Source organism: Perognathus longimembris, chromosome 22 (assembly GCF_023159225.1).
Source record: "Perognathus longimembris pacificus isolate PPM17 chromosome 22, ASM2315922v1, whole genome shotgun sequence".
Lineage (NCBI taxonomy): Eukaryota > Metazoa > Chordata > Mammalia > Rodentia > Heteromyidae > Perognathus > Perognathus longimembris.
In genome coordinates this window covers 715714-735369 of record NC_063182.1, presented here as the reverse complement: position 1 = coordinate 735369, position 19656 = coordinate 715714, and the positions used below count along the sequence as shown (strand labels likewise).

The following is a 19656-nucleotide window of genomic DNA, read 5'->3' as shown; positions in this document are numbered from 1 at the left end:
TTCATCTAATCAACTGCAGGTCTCCGGCAAAAGATCCATCTTCCCCGAGGAACAGGGAATTCTGCCACCAGACCGCCAGAATGGCTCCAGCTGTAAACGTCAGCTCTTCCTGAGTCTTTAGCCTGCTGACTTTCCCTGTAGATTTCAGATTTTTCCAGCCTTCACAGTCATATGAGCCAATTCCTTAAACCTTTCTCTGTGTCTCTGTGTGTGTGTGTGTGTCTCTCTCTTTCTCCACATTAAACATATACATGTATCCAATTGATTCTGTTTCTCTGAAAAATTCTGGCTTAATATAGTACAGTTTCAAGCATGTAACTTTAGGTAAAAGAGTAAAAAAACCTAGTTGTGGTGACTCTGTTTCTTCCTATCAGTTAATTAATTAATGGCATGAGTTCAAGAAATCTGGAATCTGTTTGAACATCGAATTAATTAATTGAATATAGCATTTATCCTGTTCCCACGCACTGGTAATAGAAAGGACAATATTTCAGCCAGGGTTTTGAATGTAGGAAGGATTTTGATAAAATCCTGCTTAAAGTTTGCAAAGATGAATAGAATTTAGGTTCAGTGAGATAATTCTGGGTTCACATTCTTGGCTCCAACCATTACCAGCTGATGACCATGTATGTAGCTCAATATCATTGAGCCTCAGTTTCTCATCTATAAACTGAAGGATATGGGTTAGATTTTTAATTTTTCCTTTAATTTGTCTCAATTTAGTAAAGATTCAGGGCCCCATTGTACATATTATAAGACTCCAGGGTACAGGGAAAATCCCACATATTAAATGTGTACTTCATATATTCTATGTACCCAAGTAATATTCACATTCATAATTTCACTTGGTTGTATTTCCTCCTCATTGAAGCCTTCTGAGTAGGACCCAGTGTTCATATTTAATAGGGAGGGAGACTGAGGCTTAGAGACATTAAACACTTTATCCAAGGCTATGCATGGTAAGTTTCAGAACCAGAATTCAGATTCATTTTTCAATAATCCTGAACCTTTTTCTGCAGATATGAGAACTTATTCATGAACTTTTCTTCCTTATTTAAGGTTATACCTTTTGTTTGTTTGTTTTTTGCCAGTCCTGGGGCTTCAACTCAGAGCCTGAGCACTGTCCCTGGCTTCTTTTTGCTCAAGGCTAGCACTCTACCACTTGAGCCTCAGGGCCACTTCTAGCTATTTCTATATATGTGGCGCTGAGGAGTCAAACCCAGGGCTTCATGTATGGGAGGCAAGCACTCTACCACTAGGCCACCTTCCCAGCCCCCAACAAATAGTTTTGAGGAAAGAGATACATGAATGAAATAATGATTATGCTAAACAGGGAGAACAGTTTCTATTTTACTATTTTACAAGCAAAGAAAGTGAGATACTGATGATTCTTTAGCTACTGGGTGAAATTTGCTTTCCTAACTTCCAATCCAACATATCATGTCATTCTTCATAACTGAGTAAACACACTTCTATAAGTGAAAATTAAATATCTTGGGTCGATAGGATTCAAACTCCAACTGAGGCTGCAATGATGTTTACTCTTCTTGGGGCACTCAGTTTTTCTTTTTTGGCTTACTTTTGGGGTAGCATCTGTGATGGTGGCTCTGCTCCTCAACTTCTGCCCTGTTCAGGAGGGAGGACAGCACTGGGGCTTTGGTGCCGTTCCCATTCCACTAGCCAGGGGACAGTTTGCACTAAGTTAAGGCCCTTCAACATTTATTTTTCTGCCGTAGGTGAGTGCTGTATTAAAGCATGTGGAATGTCCATATTTTCAGGATCCTGTGTCTTCTCTTTTAAAACCCATTAGCTGGGCACTGGTGGCTCAGGTCTGTAATCCTAGCTACTCAGGAGGCTGAGATCTGAGGACGGTGGTTCAAAGCCCTATGACCGACAAAAACAAAACAAAACAAAACAAAACGCCATGCTCTCGGATGGTCAGCCTCACAAGTGCTTGTCAGATCACTTCTCATCCTCATTCCCCTCCCTCTGACACAGTGGCATCCCGGAGTGGAATGGTGATTTGATGTCATTTCTGTGGATCTGACCCCGGAGTCAGAGGAAACCCTGTGTGTTCGTGGGGGAGGGAGGAGGCCGTGAGTTCAAGGCCCGTGCTTCCTTCCCCACACCGCGAAGTGAACACACGGGAGTCTTCCCCCACGCTAAGGGTCCCGGAGGGGAACAGGGAATCGGGAAGCTGGCGCTGCCCTGCGTGGACGCCGGGGACGCGAGCGGACGCGCAGGGCGAAGGTGGGCGCCCCCCCCCCCCAGGCTGACTCTAACGGACCAGGTGACCGCGCAGGCGGGCGGGGTGCAGCCGGCGACCCCGCCACCCAGCTCCTCCCACCTCGGTCCGGGGGCGTCCCAGCCAGCACCCGCACCCCAGGCGCCCCGGGGCCTGCTTCTTTTGTCCAGGCCCCGTGGAGGGGTCACCGTCACGCACCCAGGCAGCCAGGGCGTCGCCGGTCACGCTTGTCACCCCTCCCTCACGGTTCTCCCGCCCTCCCTCCCCACCCCTTGCTCTCTTCATTGTTTTTAACCCTCCCAAGGATCGACGTCCAGACTTCGGTTTTGTTTTTTCATGTCTGGGTTATGTCTGGAAATGGTCTCGGAGGACACGGAGCCGGCTGCCCCCCCCCCCCCCCCCCGGTTTACAACACAGCAAGCAGATTGCCCGGCCCCGCCTCAAAAGCGAGGGGACGAGGCCCCTCGTGAGCCCCAGGGGGACCCCCGGGGGCCCCCGGCCTCCTCCGCCGGCTCCCCTCGCGCCGCGGGAGGCTGGGGGAGCCGGGCGGGCTCCGGCTTCCCCGGGGTGGGGAGGCGGGGCGAGGCGGGGCGAGGCGGGGCGAGGCGGGGCAGCCCGGCCCGGCGGGGGGCGCGGGCTTTCCGGGGAGGTCCCGGCGCCCGCGCTCGGGGTGCGGAGCCACACGCACGCGTGCGCCCTCGCGCGCGCACCGGGGCTGCGCCGGGCTCGGCGGGGCCGGGGAGGTCCCGGGCGCGGCCAGGCTCCGTGGCTCCGAGGCGGGCTGCCGCTTCCGGCTGCCGGCTGCCGGCTCCCGAGCGACCCCGGGCGGCCCGCCTGCTCGCCGCGATCCGGGCGGCGGCGGGGGCCGCGGGCTTCCGAGCAGCCCCGGGAGCCCTGGGTGAGTGAGGCCGCCGGCCGCCGGGGGTGAGGCTCCCCGGGGCCGGGGTCTTCCGCGTCGTCCCTCCCCCAGGTCCCCGGCCCCTCTGCACACCACCCGGGGCCAGCCGAGCCTGGACGCGGAGCCCGCGCGGAGCTCGGGGCGCCCTGCCCGGCGTGGTCGGGGAGCTCGCCGCCCCCCCAGCCCGGCGTCCGGGCTCCGGTCCGGGCGCGGCGCTCGGGTCTCCGCGGCGCCCGGACAGAAGTTTACCCGACCCGGGTGGGCGCTCGGCCGCCGCACTGGAGGCCTCGGACCCCCATTCTGCCCCTAGCGGCTTCACCCCGCCTCTCAACCCGGCTCTCCGTCTGTGACACGGAAAGCCATCCGGGGCAGTCCGGGAAGGGCGAGCGCACGGCGTCCCGCGGAGGCCCGGGTCCCCCGCGCACCCCCGCTCCGGTGTTCTGCCCCGCGCCCTTAAATCGCACCCCGTTTTGCTGTCCGAACCGCTGCGTGTCCGCACCCCAGACCTCCTCGGGGTGGCACGGGGCTGGCGGGGACGAGTGTGCCCGGCGAGGGGCGCGCTGAGGGGCGCGGGCTGGACCCCGTGCGCCCTCGGGGGTGGTTACCCGGAGCGGTCGGCGGGGCGCGCCGCGCCGGGCCCCGCGGCTTCGCCACCGGCGGACCGGCCGCTCCCCGGGGCCGCGGGGCGGTGGCTCTCGGCTCCTCGGCCCCGGCGCTGCGGGTGGGAGCCGCTCGTGCTGGGAGTCCAGGGCCGCCGCTTGGGTGCGCGGTGTTCGGCCCCGAAGGAGCGGGCGTCCCGGGGGCAGTGGGGTGCGGGGGGGGGCGAGCTTGGAGTGACCGGGGCGGATCTGGACCCCGGCTGCGCCTCGAGGAAGCGGCGCGGCGACGCTGACACCGGGGTGCGCCTTAGCCGGGCCTGGCACCCGCGGGAGACGCTCAGCGGACGGCAGGACTCCACACGCTTCTAGGACCGAAACGCGCCCCAAGTGTGCCTCGGCCTCCCGCAGAGCCGGGTCTCCCCAGCTGCCCACCGCGGGGCCGAGAGCCAGGCGCTAGCCGGCCACACCGCCTCCACCGCCCACCCCGACCGCCCGGGCGCACCTCCGAGCCCGGCTCCCTGCGCCCAAGGTCGGGGGATTCCTCCCTGCCTGTGGGGAGCCAGAGGGCGCCCCCGGAACTGTCTGTGGTGAGGCCTGGAGGCTGCGCTTGGGTCGGACACTGGGCTCCAGGACTAGTGGTGAACACAGGTGTTTCCCCAGCTTAATTCTGATTCTCCTCTTAACAACGTATTTCCCCCCTGTGCATTAAAACATGCAAATAAAGGGAGTATCTCCAGGGGGAAAGGAGCTGTCTTTCAAAGGCCCATACAGCAACCCTTCACCCGCCCCCCCCCCCCCAGTTTATAGGGGTAAATGCTGACGTCATCACACACCACTGCACCCTTCCGTGCCCCGCCCCCACCCGGACTGGCTAACTGTGCTTGACTTTACCCGAGCGCTTACTGGCAGGACGAAATTCTCGTCATTTTACATGTCTTTATTATTTAGTCTCTACCACATCCTAGTAGGTGTGTAGCCGGAGGGCGGAGCTCACCCAAGCTCTCCCAGCAAGTAAGCGGCAGACCAGGGCAGTTCGCCTCCAGGATCTGTCCCCTGAGTTGTATTGGAATCCAGGAAAAGCCAGGTTCCCAGCTTCCCTGTCTTGGGGAAAGTTAAGTCAGAGTCTGATGGTCAGTGTGTTAGTGGATCCTTAGCCTACTTGGGTGCAAAGGTGAACCTCAAGAGAAAACAGAGTGCTGAAGGCTAAACTTTGAATAGAATAAAAGAGAAAGGCCAGAATTAGAAGTGTAAAGCATCAAGTCAGATTCAGACTGTGCACGTCAACTTGGTTGTGTGTAGATACAGCTTCTTTAATGAACTGGGTTCTTTGACTGGCTGATTGAGTGTCAGCATGTGGATGACTTGGTGACCCAGTACTTCTGGAGGATGAAATAGGGGAGGGAGGAGAGTCAGAAAACCAATCTGTGTGTCCCAAATTAGTTGCAACTAATGATGAGGAATATCCTGTACAGACGCCAGGGCCCCAGGCACAATCACTAATCCACAGGGCCCCTGAATCCTTAACTGGGGGCAGCCTCCACCAGTTGATTCTGTGGCTTTCTTTCTCCTTTTTCAGACTTCCTATTTCATTCCTCAGGGGTTTGGTCATGGAAGTAGCAAGTGGCAAGCCAGGGGACTTTCTGCTTAGTGTGTGTATGTGTGCACACGCGTGTGCATGTGCGTGTGCTTGAATCAGGGCCTGAGCTGCTCTTTTTTGGTTCAAGGCTAGTACTCTATCATGTAAGCTATAGTGCTATGTCTGGATTTTTTTTTGGTAGTTTGTTGGAATTAAGAGTCTGGGACTTTTCTGACTAGGCTGGCTTTGAGCCTCTATCCTCAGATCTCAGCCTCCTGAGTAGCTAGGATTAGAGGCTTGAGCTACCAGCACCTGGTAGCTATGCAACTTTTTTTTTTTTTTTTTTTTTTTTTTTGCCAGTCCTGGGGCTTGGGACTCAGGGCCTGAGCACAGTCCCTGGCTTCTTTTTACATAAGGCTAGCACTCTGCCACTTGGGCCACAGCGCCACTTCCAGCTTTTTCTGTTTATGTGGTGCTGAGGAATCGAATCCAGAGCTTCATGCATGCGAGGCAAACACTCTACCACTAAGTCACATTCCCAGCCCCACCATGGGACTTTTTTAAAGATGACATTTTTTCTTCCTTTATGTTCTTCTGGATTTTTATTTTAATGGTCTTCAACTCAGATCCGTCCTGAGACTCAGGACAGAGCTAGGGGGGAGGCAGGGTGTCAGGAGAGTGGCCCGATGCTGAGAAATCACCTGGTCCATTCTTTCCAGTTGGCTGACAGCAAACCCCTAGTCCAGTGGGGAAGAGTGATTTGTTCATGCATCCTTCTGTGAATGCAGCTGAAACAACTTATGCCTACGTTTAGGGGCTATAGAACATTGAAAAAATAACTTCTACTTTTGTAGGTCAGCAGAGTTCAGTATGGGTCCCTCAAGACTAAAATCAAAGTGTTATCAAGCTACTATATCCCTCCCTTTTTTCCCCTGCTTCATTACTCGAGCCACAGACCCACTTCCAGATTTTTTTTTTAAAGAAAAATAAATTGAAGATAAGAGTGTCATGGAGTGTTGAGGCTGACTTTGAACAGTGATCCTTAGATGTCAGCCTCTTGAGTAGCTAGGATTACCTGTATGAGCCATTGGTGCCTGGCTTTTTCCTTCATTAAAAAGAATCTATCTCTCCATTCATCCATTCATCTTATCTATCTCTTTAAGTAGCTGTACAAAGATGTTTCAACTCAACATGTCAGATTATGAGTACGATGCATCTTGATCAAGTCACTCCTATTGTTCTCTCCCATCTCTTCCAACCTCCTCTAGCCTTTCAATACAATTTACTATTTCTTTTATTAAATTGTAATTTCGTTCAGTGGAGTTACACCATTAGAATCCTCTCCTGTGTTTGTTTCTGGAAGTTCTTGGGGGGAATTGATTTCCTGCTCCTTGGAATTGTTGGCAGAATTTATTTCCTATCATTGCTGATCCAAGGCTGCCGGTTTCTTGCAGGTTGTAAAGGGAGAGTCTTTTCTTGCCTTTGGCAGCTGCTGTTTTTCTTGGCTGGTTTTCTCATGGCTCTGCCCTCTGAGTCATTCTTCTGTTTTCATATTTGAGGTTCTGGGGACCAGGACATGGACATCTTTGAGATGGCCATTCTGCCTGACATACATGGGAGGCCATCCCGTTCAGAGTCACAGTGAGGCAGGGCTCAGTACCACCCCACCCAGTGGTTTTCCCCCTACCCCCACCCCATGTAACTCCTTTCATGGAGTCTCCTCTTAGTCACTGGCAAATGACAGTGATGGATAGTGGTGGCTTGAACAGGATGTTGTGGATTTGGCCTGGGTTTTTGGATTTTCTTTTGCTCATTTTCTGTTGGGTTTTGAGACTTTGTGATTGGCTGGTCCGATGCAGTCTATGTTCTGTCTTGGAAAGCTCTGTCTGCCTTTCTGAACTCCTTGGAATAAATATTCTGGTGTTTTTCCATTTTTCCAGCCACAGAGGAGCAGAGAGAATCTGTTTGGGAAGAGATCTTTAGTTTGGTAAGCATGTCGAGGAAGAAGGAAGGGCCGGTTGGGTGAAATGAGAACGGGATACTCCCCGGAGACCTTGGGCACCAGAGAAAGGCCTCTGATTTGATTCACATCACATTAGTGATAGTTTGTGTGTTCTGTACATTCCTTCCTGTAGCCCATTTCTTTGGGACAAAAGTCCCGGGTGAAACAACTCTGGGCTAGGCGAACGAATGTTTGAGGCTGATACGCAAGAGAAGAAGGGCATTTCTCACAGTGAAGATGTCCTCATTAGGCTTGGCATGGGAAACAGGCCTCCTCTTTCAGCAGGCTCTGTTCTCTTCTGAGGAGAGAGAGAAAGAGAGAGAGAGAAAGAGAGAGAGAGAGAAACACTCACACCCTGGGCATCACCCCCCTCAATTTCTGCACCAGCCCCAGTGAGTTAACAAGAAAGAATCCTCCAGAATGTGATTCCGAAAGGCCAGTCCTCTGCTTCATACACACACACACACACACACACACACACACACACACACACACACACACGCAGATATGGTTGGTGGACTAAGAAAGAAAAAGGCTTGCTTATTCGTTTTTGGGTGAGAACCCCAGATAGGCTGAGATCTGAGCATGTAATTTTACATCCTCTGTTATGGTGGTGACTTTGGGATTTGATGAAGAAGACTTCTTGTAGGGCTCAGGATTCTAACTGGAATTCTTCTGCCAGCTCAGTAGCACGAGCTGTGCTCACATCTGAAGTAACCGGTCATCTCCTATCCATTTTTTCATTGGTCTGACTTCTGTGGGCCATTAAGTGTGCCAGGCACTGGGACAGGTATTCAGGACACAGCGGCAAACCAAATCCAGGCTGCTGCTCCTGCATGCTTGCATTTGTGGAATCACAAGAACAAGTCCTTAGCTTGTTTGGAATAAACACCAACAGAGCCAGGTGCTGATGGTTCCCGCCTGTAATCCTAGCTATTCAGGAGGTTGAGATCTGAGAACCACAATTCACAGCCCACTGGGCAGGAAAGCCCATCAGACTCTTATCCTCAATTAACCAGCAAAGAGACAGAAGTGGTAGGTTGCTAGCCTTGAGCACAAACAGCTCTGGGACTGTGCCCAGGCCTCAAGTTCAAGGCCCAGCACTGGCATACACACACGCACACACACATGCATACACACCCAATAAAAATAAGTGAGTGACAGAGGGATTTTAGATGTGAAAGTGTAAACAAAAGATAAGAGGCAATGGTGGCTGGTGGATGTCAGTGGTGGTTTAACAGGGATCTGGAAAGTCTTCCAAATGGTCACATTTCCGTTGGTAGTGAACATGGAGACATGGACAGAGGCCTATTCGAAATGTTGCTAGCGTCCTAAGAAGTAGGAGCAGCAGCTCAAAGGTCTTCAGGTACCACCAGGCCTCAGGGCACAGGTCACTAGGCATCCTGGATTGAAGCTGGGCAGTGGGACTTCCCTTGGCACTTGGCTGCCCTCTTCCATCTGTCCTAAGTATTCTATTCTTTCCCGTCATTGTCAGCAGCTCTTCCTGGGAGGGAACTTTTGCAAGGGAACATTGCTGGCAAACCCTTACTTGAGGGCTGAGTCCTGAGAACCATTAGGTAATGGTTCTTAGTGGCTAATGTAGGCTGCTTGAACAGCCAACACTCTTCAGACACCCTCAGTATGAGTGACACAGCTGCTTCTAGCCGTCTCTTCTCTGTGTCTCTGGTGGAAAGAAAACATCAGCAGCAATACCTGCTCAGCGTTCCAGCAATGCTGGATGATGGCCACACCTGCAAGATGCCACCTGCCTCTGTCTGACCCCCCCACCATTTTTTTGATAATTAGGCTTGCCTGCTAGCAGGAAGTCTTTTCATTTATTGTCTTCTTCCTTAGTAAGGCTCCTTGGTGGTAAAACCAGTTGGGTAACCATTATTGGCAGTCTCTCAAACAATAACTGTTAGGTACAGTTCAGATGTGGAGGTTGTGCTATTTCCGGTGGAAGGGCAAATTCCAAAACAGACCATCAAAGGCTGTTTGCTCATGGAATTTATTGCTGTGGTTTTCTACATTGGATTCTGTTAGACTATATTAGACTTTGCCAGAAACCACGCAGACATCTAGGTACAAAAAAACAAAGGAAAGGTTTATTACCACCAAAGGGACCTGCAAGACCCCGTCTCACCAGGTAGAAGTGAGAAGTGCCGGTTATTGTCTGGGGTGACCTATGTAACCTCCGAGGTCTTGGGGGTGGGGACCTGGCGTGGACGGTGCACCAGGGCCTTCATCATGGCGGGTTAGGATTGATGGCTGCTGTCTAAATGGTAGATAGGGGTCCTGCAGCTGCCCAGGCCTGAAGGTCACGCCGAGGGGCTCTTGCTGCCTTACGGGGTCGTAGTTGCCCTAAGGAATGCCATCTCAAGGAAAAGGGGGTGGAGGCTGATTATTTACTGCCCCTACTAGATGGACCTAGTGTCGCTTAGGAAAGGAGCATGCTAAGCTGTGGGAGAGGAGGCTATCAGGCTTACAGATTCAGATAAGCTTGAGAGCAGTCGTAGAACCTTAATTCATGGTAGGGCCTTCCAACATGCTTAGTCTCCCCTCTCTCTGTCTCCTGTCTGTCTGTCTCGCTGTCGCTCACTCTCTCTCTGTCTCCCGTCTCTCTCCTTTTGCTTTGTGGCACTGAAGATTGAATTCCAGGCCTCCTGTTTACTACTGGGTAAGGGCTCTGCTACTTGAGCCACACCCTGAATCCTCATGGGCTGGTCTTGAACTGGGTTATTCTTCTTCCTCGACCTCCCAAGTGGACATGTGCCACTGTAAACTCTTTTGTAGGATTTTTTTCTCCCTGTTGTTCGCTAGCTTGGCATAGTTTAATTTTATAGAGGCCTTGTTGTGTACTAGGCATTATCCTAAATATTTGTGTTAGCTTTCTGTAACAATAACAAATACCCAAGGTAATCAACTTATAGGGAATTAAAGTTGAGTTTGGCTCACAGTCGTGATCCATTAGCCCTATGCTTTTGGGTCTATGTCAGGGCTCATGTGGTAATGGGATGTGTGGTTAAGCAAGCTGGGTGCCTCTCAGCAGGTGAGACCCACAGAAAGGAAAAGGGAAGGCCAGGGTCTCCTGGGCCCTACCCACGGACCACACCTCTGTCCTCTGCTTGCTTTACCGCGCTTCAGATCTCCACCACAGTGCTGCATTATGTCTGGTTCTCCTGCTGGCTCATAGCACCCCAGCAAACTCCTGATATTGTTAGTTATTGTTGTTCTTATTTTCAAATTAGGCAACGGACATTCCAAGTGGCGAAGCTTTTATCAGGCTGCCAGGCTATGTGGTGTCTGGTTCCTCCGGGTTTGGCTTTGTCGGTGGTGTCCATGCTGCTCCTGCCGGATCTCCTTTCTTCCCTTTGGATCCCTGCCGTTCTTCCCAAGCCCCTATAAAAGGCCTTCCGTGTTGTTAGGCTTTCTGTTCCACGCAGGCACAGCAAAGGAATGAGGCTGAATAGCCTCTGACCCGCTGCGAATGCTCCCGATATCACTTTATCTTCACAGTGGGATGCTGTGATGTGGTTGAGGTTTGGAGATGCTTAAATGAGGCCACCAAAGCCGCAAAGAGTGGAAGGCAGGATTCAAATCCAGATCCTGGACATAGCCATAGGCTATGTTCTCTTCACTTGCTGACTCATTTCCAGAAGTGAGTGGCTTACACCATCACTATGGTGGGTATCTGCTTTAAGGATTCTAAGTAGTTGGCATTTCTCTGCAAGTAGTGATTATAACTGATGGCTTTTTTTAATGCTTGCTGAGCTTAATTGAATCATCCAAATTCTGTTTTTAATTACACTGAACAGATGCTTATGTGAAAAACCTAGGCATAAAGTATCTTTGATTGATGTTTATTTCAGAAGAGAGTAAACTTAAGGGCAAAACTGTATTGATCTCTATCTACATTTACTTTTCTACCTCCAATATTAATTACAGTGCTGTAAATGTTTATTAAATTATTAACAATGCCAATCCTAGGCTAAAACTGAAGGAATAGCACAATTTAGTCATTGATGAGATTGATTAAAAAAGAAAGCCATAGCCAGGCACTGGTGGCTCATACTTCTAATCATAGCTGCTTAGGAAGCAGAGATGTGAGGATCACAAGTTCAAGTTGGCCCAGGGGGGCAAATCTGTGAGGCTCTTATCCTCAGTTAATCAACAAAAAGCTGTAAGTAGAGGTGTGGCTGAGATGGTAAAGCACCTTGGGTGAAAAAGCCAAGAGGGAGGGTGTGACACTGAATTCAAGCCCCCGTAGAGGTGCACACCACACACACACACACACACACACACACACACACACACACACACACCATTAATATAGGTTATCAGTTTTCCTTGTCGGTTTTGTACTGCTATGACAAAATCCCTGGAGCTGGGTAGGTTGTAAGCAACATGGTTATTTAGGTTTAAGAGCAAGCGACTGGCATCTGCTTGGCTTCTGGAGAGACTATGGTGGAAGAACAAAGGGAAAGCAGGGTGGACCCGTCTGATCTCATCCTGTCCCTTGAGGCATCAGTGCCTCTTACTGTTGCTACGCTGAGGACGAATCTAGCACATGGGCCTTTGGGGAGCAAACCATATTCAGACCACAGCGTCACCTGCCATCTCTGTGGATAAAGGAAAGGCATGTCCAAACCTCAGTTGCTTACAAACTAGCGGGAGGAAGGAAAGATCCTTGCTTGGGTTAGTGAGCCCTCACAGGCAGGAATTTTTAACCATCATAAGAAAGCACATTTGTAGAGCATACACTCCATCAGAATACTCTCCGTGCTTTGTGTGATTATCTGGCATGCTTTTCCTCATCCTGGGAGGCAGATATTAGTTTGCCATATTTGGTTTTGTTTTCAGCCGAGGAAACAGAAGCAGGAGGAAGTTCAAGTAATTTATTCAAGGTTGCTTAGCTTGAGAGTTGTGGACCCACGGTTAAACACGAGCTCACTCACCCCAGAATGTGGGCTTTACTATGATTCTGTGGTGTGCATGTAAAGGAAAGGTTCGCTCCACATTCTTTCTTGTTCCTAAATATTCCCACCACCTCAAAGTTGCTTTGGCCTTATCAGAGTCTAAGATCTTGGTGTTTTATTGGGTTAAGAAGCAGGTTTCTTCAATATGGCTGAGCAGAGGGACCCTCTGTGCAGAAGACATGGGTGTGGGCTAGGTGGGTAAGGTCCCTTCCTGTGGGTGTGCTAATTACGTGCATATTACATTTTGCAGCTAAGTTCCTTACCCAGTTTTCAATATTTTCTGTCCTTCTGTTTCTCTATCTCATTCTAAGGTCCTCCCCATCCCCAATGTCTCAGATTGAACTCAGGGCTTCTGTTCTTGCTTGCCTCATGGCTGGCACTCTACCATCAGAGCCATGCTTCTAGTCCAGGTTTTTGCTACTTAATTGGAGAGGGACTCTCAAAGATTCTGCCCAGGACGGCTTTTAAACTGTGCTCCTCAGATCTCGCCTTCCTGAGAAGCGCAGGAACACTGGCACCCAGGTCCTATGTATTTCTCTTGATCTGGTCTTCAATTCACTGTTCCTTGTTTTTCACAGTTGTATTAGGTTAGAATTTCGTATGTGAAAAGCGTCAGTATTTCACTTCTGCCTCCCCTCATCCTTCTTCTTCTCCGTTTCTTTCTTTCTCCCCCTTTTTCTTTTTTGGCTGCCAGTACTGGGGCTTGACCTCAGGGCCTGGGCACTTTCCCTGAACTTTTTTGCTCAAAGCTGGTACTCCACCCTTGATCCACTTTTGGCTTTTTGTTGGTTAGTTTGGCTTTTTGTTGGTTAGACTTTTCTGCCCATGCTGGCTTTAAAGTTTGATCCTCAGATCTGAGCTTCCCAAGTAGTTAGGGTTACAGGTGTAAGCCTTCAGTGCTGGCTCTAATCTCTAGTTCTTAGTCTCTAAGCATATTTACCCAGTCCTGCTTGTAACTTTTCTCTGCTTTTATGTGTTCTGAATACATTTTCATTTGCTCAAGAGTAATTCTGCAACAGGCTAGGATCCAAGTCACAGAAAGTTTTTTCTCAAGTCACAGTCATGTGTTTGAATGATTAGGGGACCCCGTAGAGTTGAAAGTGGTGCCCCCCTTATTTAACACCATCTATGAAACAGCATCAGCTCTAGCTTCACTGTTCTGTGATTCATGTTTGTGGGTGAGCCGTGAAGCCTGTGTTCCTGTAAATGACCGGGTTTGCTCATGAAAATCAGTCCGGGAGATTCAGTATTCCTGGCATCTGGAGTCGTGGTGAGGTTTGATGTTGACAGGTTTACTGGAAGGACGTTGGCGGGGCTCCTCTGGCCCAGCGCAGGCTGGCTGTTGATGTCAGCAGCAGACTGCAAAGGGTTTCCTGGCCCGCTTGTCTGTAACTCTTCCTCTCCTCGGGTTCAGTCCTTGGAGAACACGATGCTGTCTCTCTGGCTTCGCCTCTCCCTTCTCTGCAGGCCGCAGCTCCATCATGCTGTGTCACTGAGGAGCCCGGCTCCAGGCTTCTCCTTTATCTTGGAACTTTCTCAGGCTGGCCAGCCTGGCTACAGAGCACATAGGAATCCATTTCCAAAGCTTAGTGCTAGAAGAGACAGGGAAAAGCAGGGAGTGGGTGCGTCACGCCGGTACCCTCACGACTCAAAGCTCAGACCTGAGGCTCAGGTTTGAATCTCGGAGATTGTTTCCTTCTTTTTTTTTTTGGTCAGTCCTGGGGACTGGACTCAGGGCTTGAGCACTGTCCCTGAGCCTCTTTTTGCTCAAGGCTAGCACTCTACCTCTTGAGCCACAGCACCAGTTCTGGCTTGTTACGTGGTGCTGAGGAATCAAACCCAGGGCTTTGTGCATGCTAGGGAAGCACTCTGCCACTAAGCCACATTCCCAGCACCAGCAGTATCTTTTTTATTTTTATTTTTTGTCTTTTCTTTTTTGGTAACTGGGGATTGAACCCAGGACATTGCATTTGCTAGGCAAGCCCTTTGCCCCCGAGCTCATCCCAGCCCCAGCCCCAGCAGTATCTTTCTTTCTTTCTTTTTTTTCTTTTTTTTTGGCCAGTCTTGGAGCTTGGACTCAGGGCCTGAGCACTGTCCCTCGCTTCTCTTTTTTTTTTTTTTTTGCTCAAGGCTAGCACGTGAGCCATAGCGCCACTTCCATATATGTGGTGCTGGGGAATCGAACCCAGGGCTTCATGCGAGGCAAGCACTCTTGCCACTAGGCCATATTCCCAGCCCCAGCAGTATCTTTTCCTTTTTGGCACTTGGGATCGAACCCAGGACGTTGCACTTTCTAGGCAAGCCCTTTGCCCCTGAGTGCATCCCAGCCCCAGCCCCAGCCCCAGCAGTATCTTTTGCTAGCTCACAATAGTCACGCAGAGGGGGATTTCATGGTGTGTAAGCTCCCTTTCCGCACATGTTCACAATGTATGCCAGTCAATCCCCTCTGTCACTCTCCCTCCTCCCTCCCCACATCAACCTCAAAAGGTTTTATTGTTCTGTTTTCATTGTTGCAAATCATGTAGTTCAGTTGTATCATCGTCTTTCAAAGTGCATTTGAAAATTATTCATTCTCTATTTTATTTCTTTTTCAATATTAATTTTATTGTCAAGGTGATGTACAGAAGGGTTACAGTTACGTATGTAAGGCAGTGAGTACATTTCTTGTTCCTCCCTCATTTTTATCCCACCTTCCCTCCCCCCAGTCGTCCACCCTAAGTTACATAGTTAATTTCCAGCAATTGTGTTGTGAGAATTGCTGTTGCACTGGCTCACCATTTATCCTTTGTCTCACCATTTTGACGTTCACCTTCCCATCACTAATTCAGTCAAATGTATATATAATACCCAGGGTACCAAAATCAAATACAACAGGGGATAAACCATGGGAAAGAAAAAAAGACAATAAATAAGTAATTATTCAAAGAAAGAAAAAAGAAATAATTTCACATAGTACATTAAAAATAACAACAAAAACGAAAAACCACATTTCCATATCTTGGAGTTCATTTCGCTTAGCTTCATTTTATATGGTCCTATGTACATAGCGATTGAGCTATTGTGATCTTCTTCTAGGACTATCCTAAGCATATACTAATTATTACCAATGAGGGAAACCATGGAATCTATTTTTCTGGATCACTGGGTCTGGCTCACTTCACTTAATAAGATTTTTTCAAAGTTTTTCCATTTCTATTTGGGCGATGTCAGTCTTTATGATGGAAGCATAGAATCCCATTGTGTATATATACCACATTTTCTTGATCCATTCATCTACTGAGGGGTATCTGGGTTGGTTCCATAGCTTAGCTATGGTAAATTATGCTGCAGTGAACATGGTTGTGCTGGTAACTTTAGTATGGCCTTGCTTGTGATCCTTTGGGTAAATGCCCAGAAGTGGGGTTGCTGGGTCATAGGGGAGCTCTATGTTTAATCTTTTGAGGAACCTCCATACTGCTTTCCCGAGTGGTTGAAGACTCCCACCAACAGTGTAGTAGAATTCTCTTTTGGCCACATCCCTGCCAGCATCTGTTGTTTTTCTTGATAATGACCATTCTAACTGGGATGAGGTAGAATCTCAATGTTGTTTTGATTTGCATTTCTGTTATGGCCAGAGATGTTGAGCATTTCTTCATGGGCCTCTTGGCCATTCTCAGTTCTTTTTTCAGAAGAGTCTCTTTTTAAGTCTTTAGCTCACTTATTATTAGTGGGACACTTGTTTCTTTGAGGACTTGTTTTTGGGAGACTTAATTTTTTGAAGTTCTAAGTACATTTTAGATATGAGGCCCTTGTCTGTTGTATGGCTAGTGAAGATCTCCCAATCTGTGGGCTTTCTATTTATCTTGCTGGCTATGTCCTTTGCCATGCAGAAACTCTGCAGTTTAATGTAATCCCAGTTGTCCAACCTTTCTTTGGCTTGTTGTGTTTCTGGGTGTTTATTAAGAAAGTTTCGCCTTGTGCTAAGAAGCCCTCATGTTTCTCCTACTCCATCTTGTAATATTTTCAGGGTATCTACTTTTACTGGAGGTCTTTGATCCATTTGGAATTGATTCTGGTCCAGGGTGATAAATAACGATCTAACTTTAGTTTTCTATAGGTGTCTAACCAATTCTGCCAGCACAATCCTCTTTTATTTGGGCTCTATCAAACGCTAGGTCTTTAGGCCATAGATCTGTGGGTTCATTTCTGGGTCTTCATTTATGTTCCCTTGGTCCTCAGGCCTGTTCCATATCTGTGATTAAGGAGATAAAAGTCTCAAAGACTTTCCCATCTAGGGTGGCTTTGAAACTTGATCCTCAGGTCTTAGCCTCCAGAGTAGCTAGGATTATAAGTGTGAGCCACTGGTGCCTGGCTTCATTTTCTTAAATTTTCATTGTATAGGTGATGTATACACGTATAAAGTCAGGTGAAGAGTATGTTTTTTTTGGACAGTAGTCAGCCCTTTCTTTTCTCTCTCCCAGTGATGTAGGTCATGTTCTACATAGTGTTTGTTAAACTTTTGATAGTTACTGTGATACTTCAAGTACTTGACAAAAATGGATATGGAAAAGGAGATGGAATTCTCAATCTTATTTGAAAATTTGAAAAGTTTACTAGTTCCCAACAAGTTTCTATATTCCACTAAGAAATAACTGGTTGAGAATGGAATAATTAAAAAATTTGTGTACTTTTCAAGTGATTAGTATGTTTTTAAGACATAGATACTTGCCTACTTGTTTGAGCCTACCTTCTTAATACACCAAACTTCTAGATATTTCTTTTGGCCTAGAAACAAAAATACTGGGCAGTTACAGTAGTCCTCTCTCACAGGGTTGGCACTTGATATAAAGACTGGGTAATGTGATACATTAATAAGACACCAAGGTTTTATGAACTAACAGTTGTCTGGGAACAGCTGATTACTATCTGAACTCTTTTTTTAAAAAAAAATCTGTGAGGATGAGACACTGGTTTAAGCAGAAGCAATGGATGATTGGCTCCCGTCTGGGGTGTCTAGCATTGTAGATTGCATCAAGCTTGGGCTGGGTCCAGGAGCTCTTGTAAGCATGGAGACCCCTTCTGTCTTTGTATCTGTAAGACAGACTCTCCCATGCGGACAAGGTTTCTCCATTTTCAATCTTTATAGATCCACATCCTTTCAATTTAGCAATTCCAGAGAAAAGAATTGTCTTTCCTGAGAGCTTGTACATAAAGTACGGGGAGGATTTTGGTTGGCCACTTGTCATCTGCGGATGCCCTGAGTGTGACTGTGGAGATCTGCCGAGGGTCCTAACTCCCTCCCTGGATCTGGGGAGTGCTCAGAATAAACCATCTGGGATAGGAAGGTTTCCTGCTCAGAAAAGAGGGAGTTCTCTTGCCAGGAGAATAGGAACCAAGGCACAGGACCAAGCACAGTGAGTGTCTCATTTTACAGACAAGGGACCTCGATTGGTCAGATGGTCATTTATAAGCAAGTGTGGAACCCTTGAGTTCTTCTCATTTGGGTCCACGTTCTTGGTCAAATGAACCGTGTCTTCATGTTTAAGGCTTTGATTCCTCATGGGTAACCTGTACATGAATGCAGATAAAGACCAACAAGGAAATGGACAGTTAGCATTGCGGTATTGCTCCTCTCTCACAGGGTGAGTGCTTGGTATGCAGGCTGAAGGAGTTAATGGACCTTGAAGTGTCAATCACGGGCCAGGTAATAGGAGGTAATAGGAAGTGAAGCCACTGCCCTTCCTGTTGGTGGAAGTTTAGGAGGAACCTCTGACGTGCGGAGGTTTGTTTCCTCCGGTCTAGGGAGGCAGGATGAGGACACACAGCACTGATCTTCCCTCCCTGTTTGTTGCAGAGCGAGCCAGCATGGATGCCGTCACCCCCTCCGCTGTGGAGGTTGTGCTTCCCAAGCACATTCTGGATGTCTGGGTCATCGTCCTCCTCATCCTGGCCACCATCGTCGTCATGACGTCCTTGTTGCTGTGCCCGGCCACGGCGGTCATCCTCTACCGCATGCGGACCCACCCTGTCCTCAGTGGGGCCGCCTGAGACCCTGGCAGGCGGGCCGCGGGGGGAGGCCAGGATGCCCTTCCCCACGCCTGTGCGTGGAGGAGCCGCGGGAAGGACTTGGAGGTTGGACTTGGGCCTCAGGTTTGATTCTGCGGCTGACGGAATGTGTGAAGCTGGTTAAATGATGCTCTGCCTTCCGTATTTGCAGCTGGGTGGGGATTCCCCCCCTTCCTTCCTCACTGGGTTGAGAGAAGCAGAACACGCGGTGGAGCTGAGAGCGGTTTATGCACAAACAGCTCGGCCATGACAGATGTGCAGGTGTTCCACCACTGGCCTCCTGCGGAGAAGCTGAAGAACCAAAGAAGTTAAATGCTAGTGATGGGCTGAAGGGAGCTGAGGGAGATGTCAAGGGAAAGAACAGCCCTCGCCGGTGTCCTGCAGGCTGAAGAAAGCGAAGGATATTCTACCCTTGTCCTCCTGCCCGTTGGCTAGCAGCACACTGGCCCCAAGTTACTTTCCTCGTGGAGTATCACCCATTTTCTTTGGAGTGCCAACGCTTTATCTTCTCAGTTGGGCTAGTGTAGCAGAACATGCAGGATAAGGAGATAGGCAAAACATTCCAGAACCTTCTCTATGCCACTCTCTGCCCCTGTGTACATGGCAGAAAGGTTCTCGTATCATTGGCAATGCCAAGGGAATCAGGGTAGCAGGCTTGTAGTTGCACGCAGTTAAGCAGGGTTGGAATATGCAGGTGCTGAATTTCCTGCCTGGTTTTCAGGGACTCCATCCCTACTCTCCGTACTAGGGGTGTTGTATTTCTCTGTTCCAGCTCATGCTACCTCTGCCCTCCCCCCCTCCCTCCCATCAGCGCTGCAGCCTATGCAAGGCACTTAAATCTTAAGATATTCCCAAGACCTTTGGAACCAACCCAAAACCATGAAGGTATTTTAGATGCTATGACTTATATTTATAGAGAGATATTTCTGGACTACTCAAGAGCTTCAATACCCAAATCAGAAGCATCCTGAGATTTATTAAATTAAGAAGATAGAACAGACATTGGGTTGTTGTGTGAAAATGATGCTTTTACTTTTATCTTCGTTTCATTAATGTATGCAACCATTGACCAATAAAATGGTAGAACGAACATGTCTGAGGTCTTTCTTTGAGAGTAACTATTAAACATGTAACTCAAATGAAAGTATTCCATTAGACTTACAGGTGGTGGAGGTAATTTGAAAGAAAAATAGAGAGAAACAAAAGACACTTATTTCCAGGATTCTAGCTTCAGCAAGTTGTACAAGTTGACATAGACACGCAACATAGGAGGACTGATTTTGGAAATAAGATAATGAATTTATTATTAGTTATG

The 19656-nt window shown here is 48.8% G+C and overlaps 1 protein-coding gene across 1 annotated transcript; it reads left to right on the top strand.

Moving 5' to 3' along the window:
• The first annotated feature begins 2922 nt into the window (after window positions 1-2922).
• On the top strand, window positions 2923-19431 carry Smim3 (small integral membrane protein 3). The gene is made up of 2 exons (XM_048331501.1): window positions 2923-3143; window positions 18130-19431. Exon 2 carries the CDS (start codon window positions 18141-18143, stop codon window positions 18321-18323), a length of 183 nt encoding a protein of 60 aa, XP_048187458.1. The 5' UTR covers window positions 2923-3143; window positions 18130-18140; the 3' UTR covers window positions 18324-19431.
• Window positions 19432-19656: the final 225 nt, after the last annotated feature.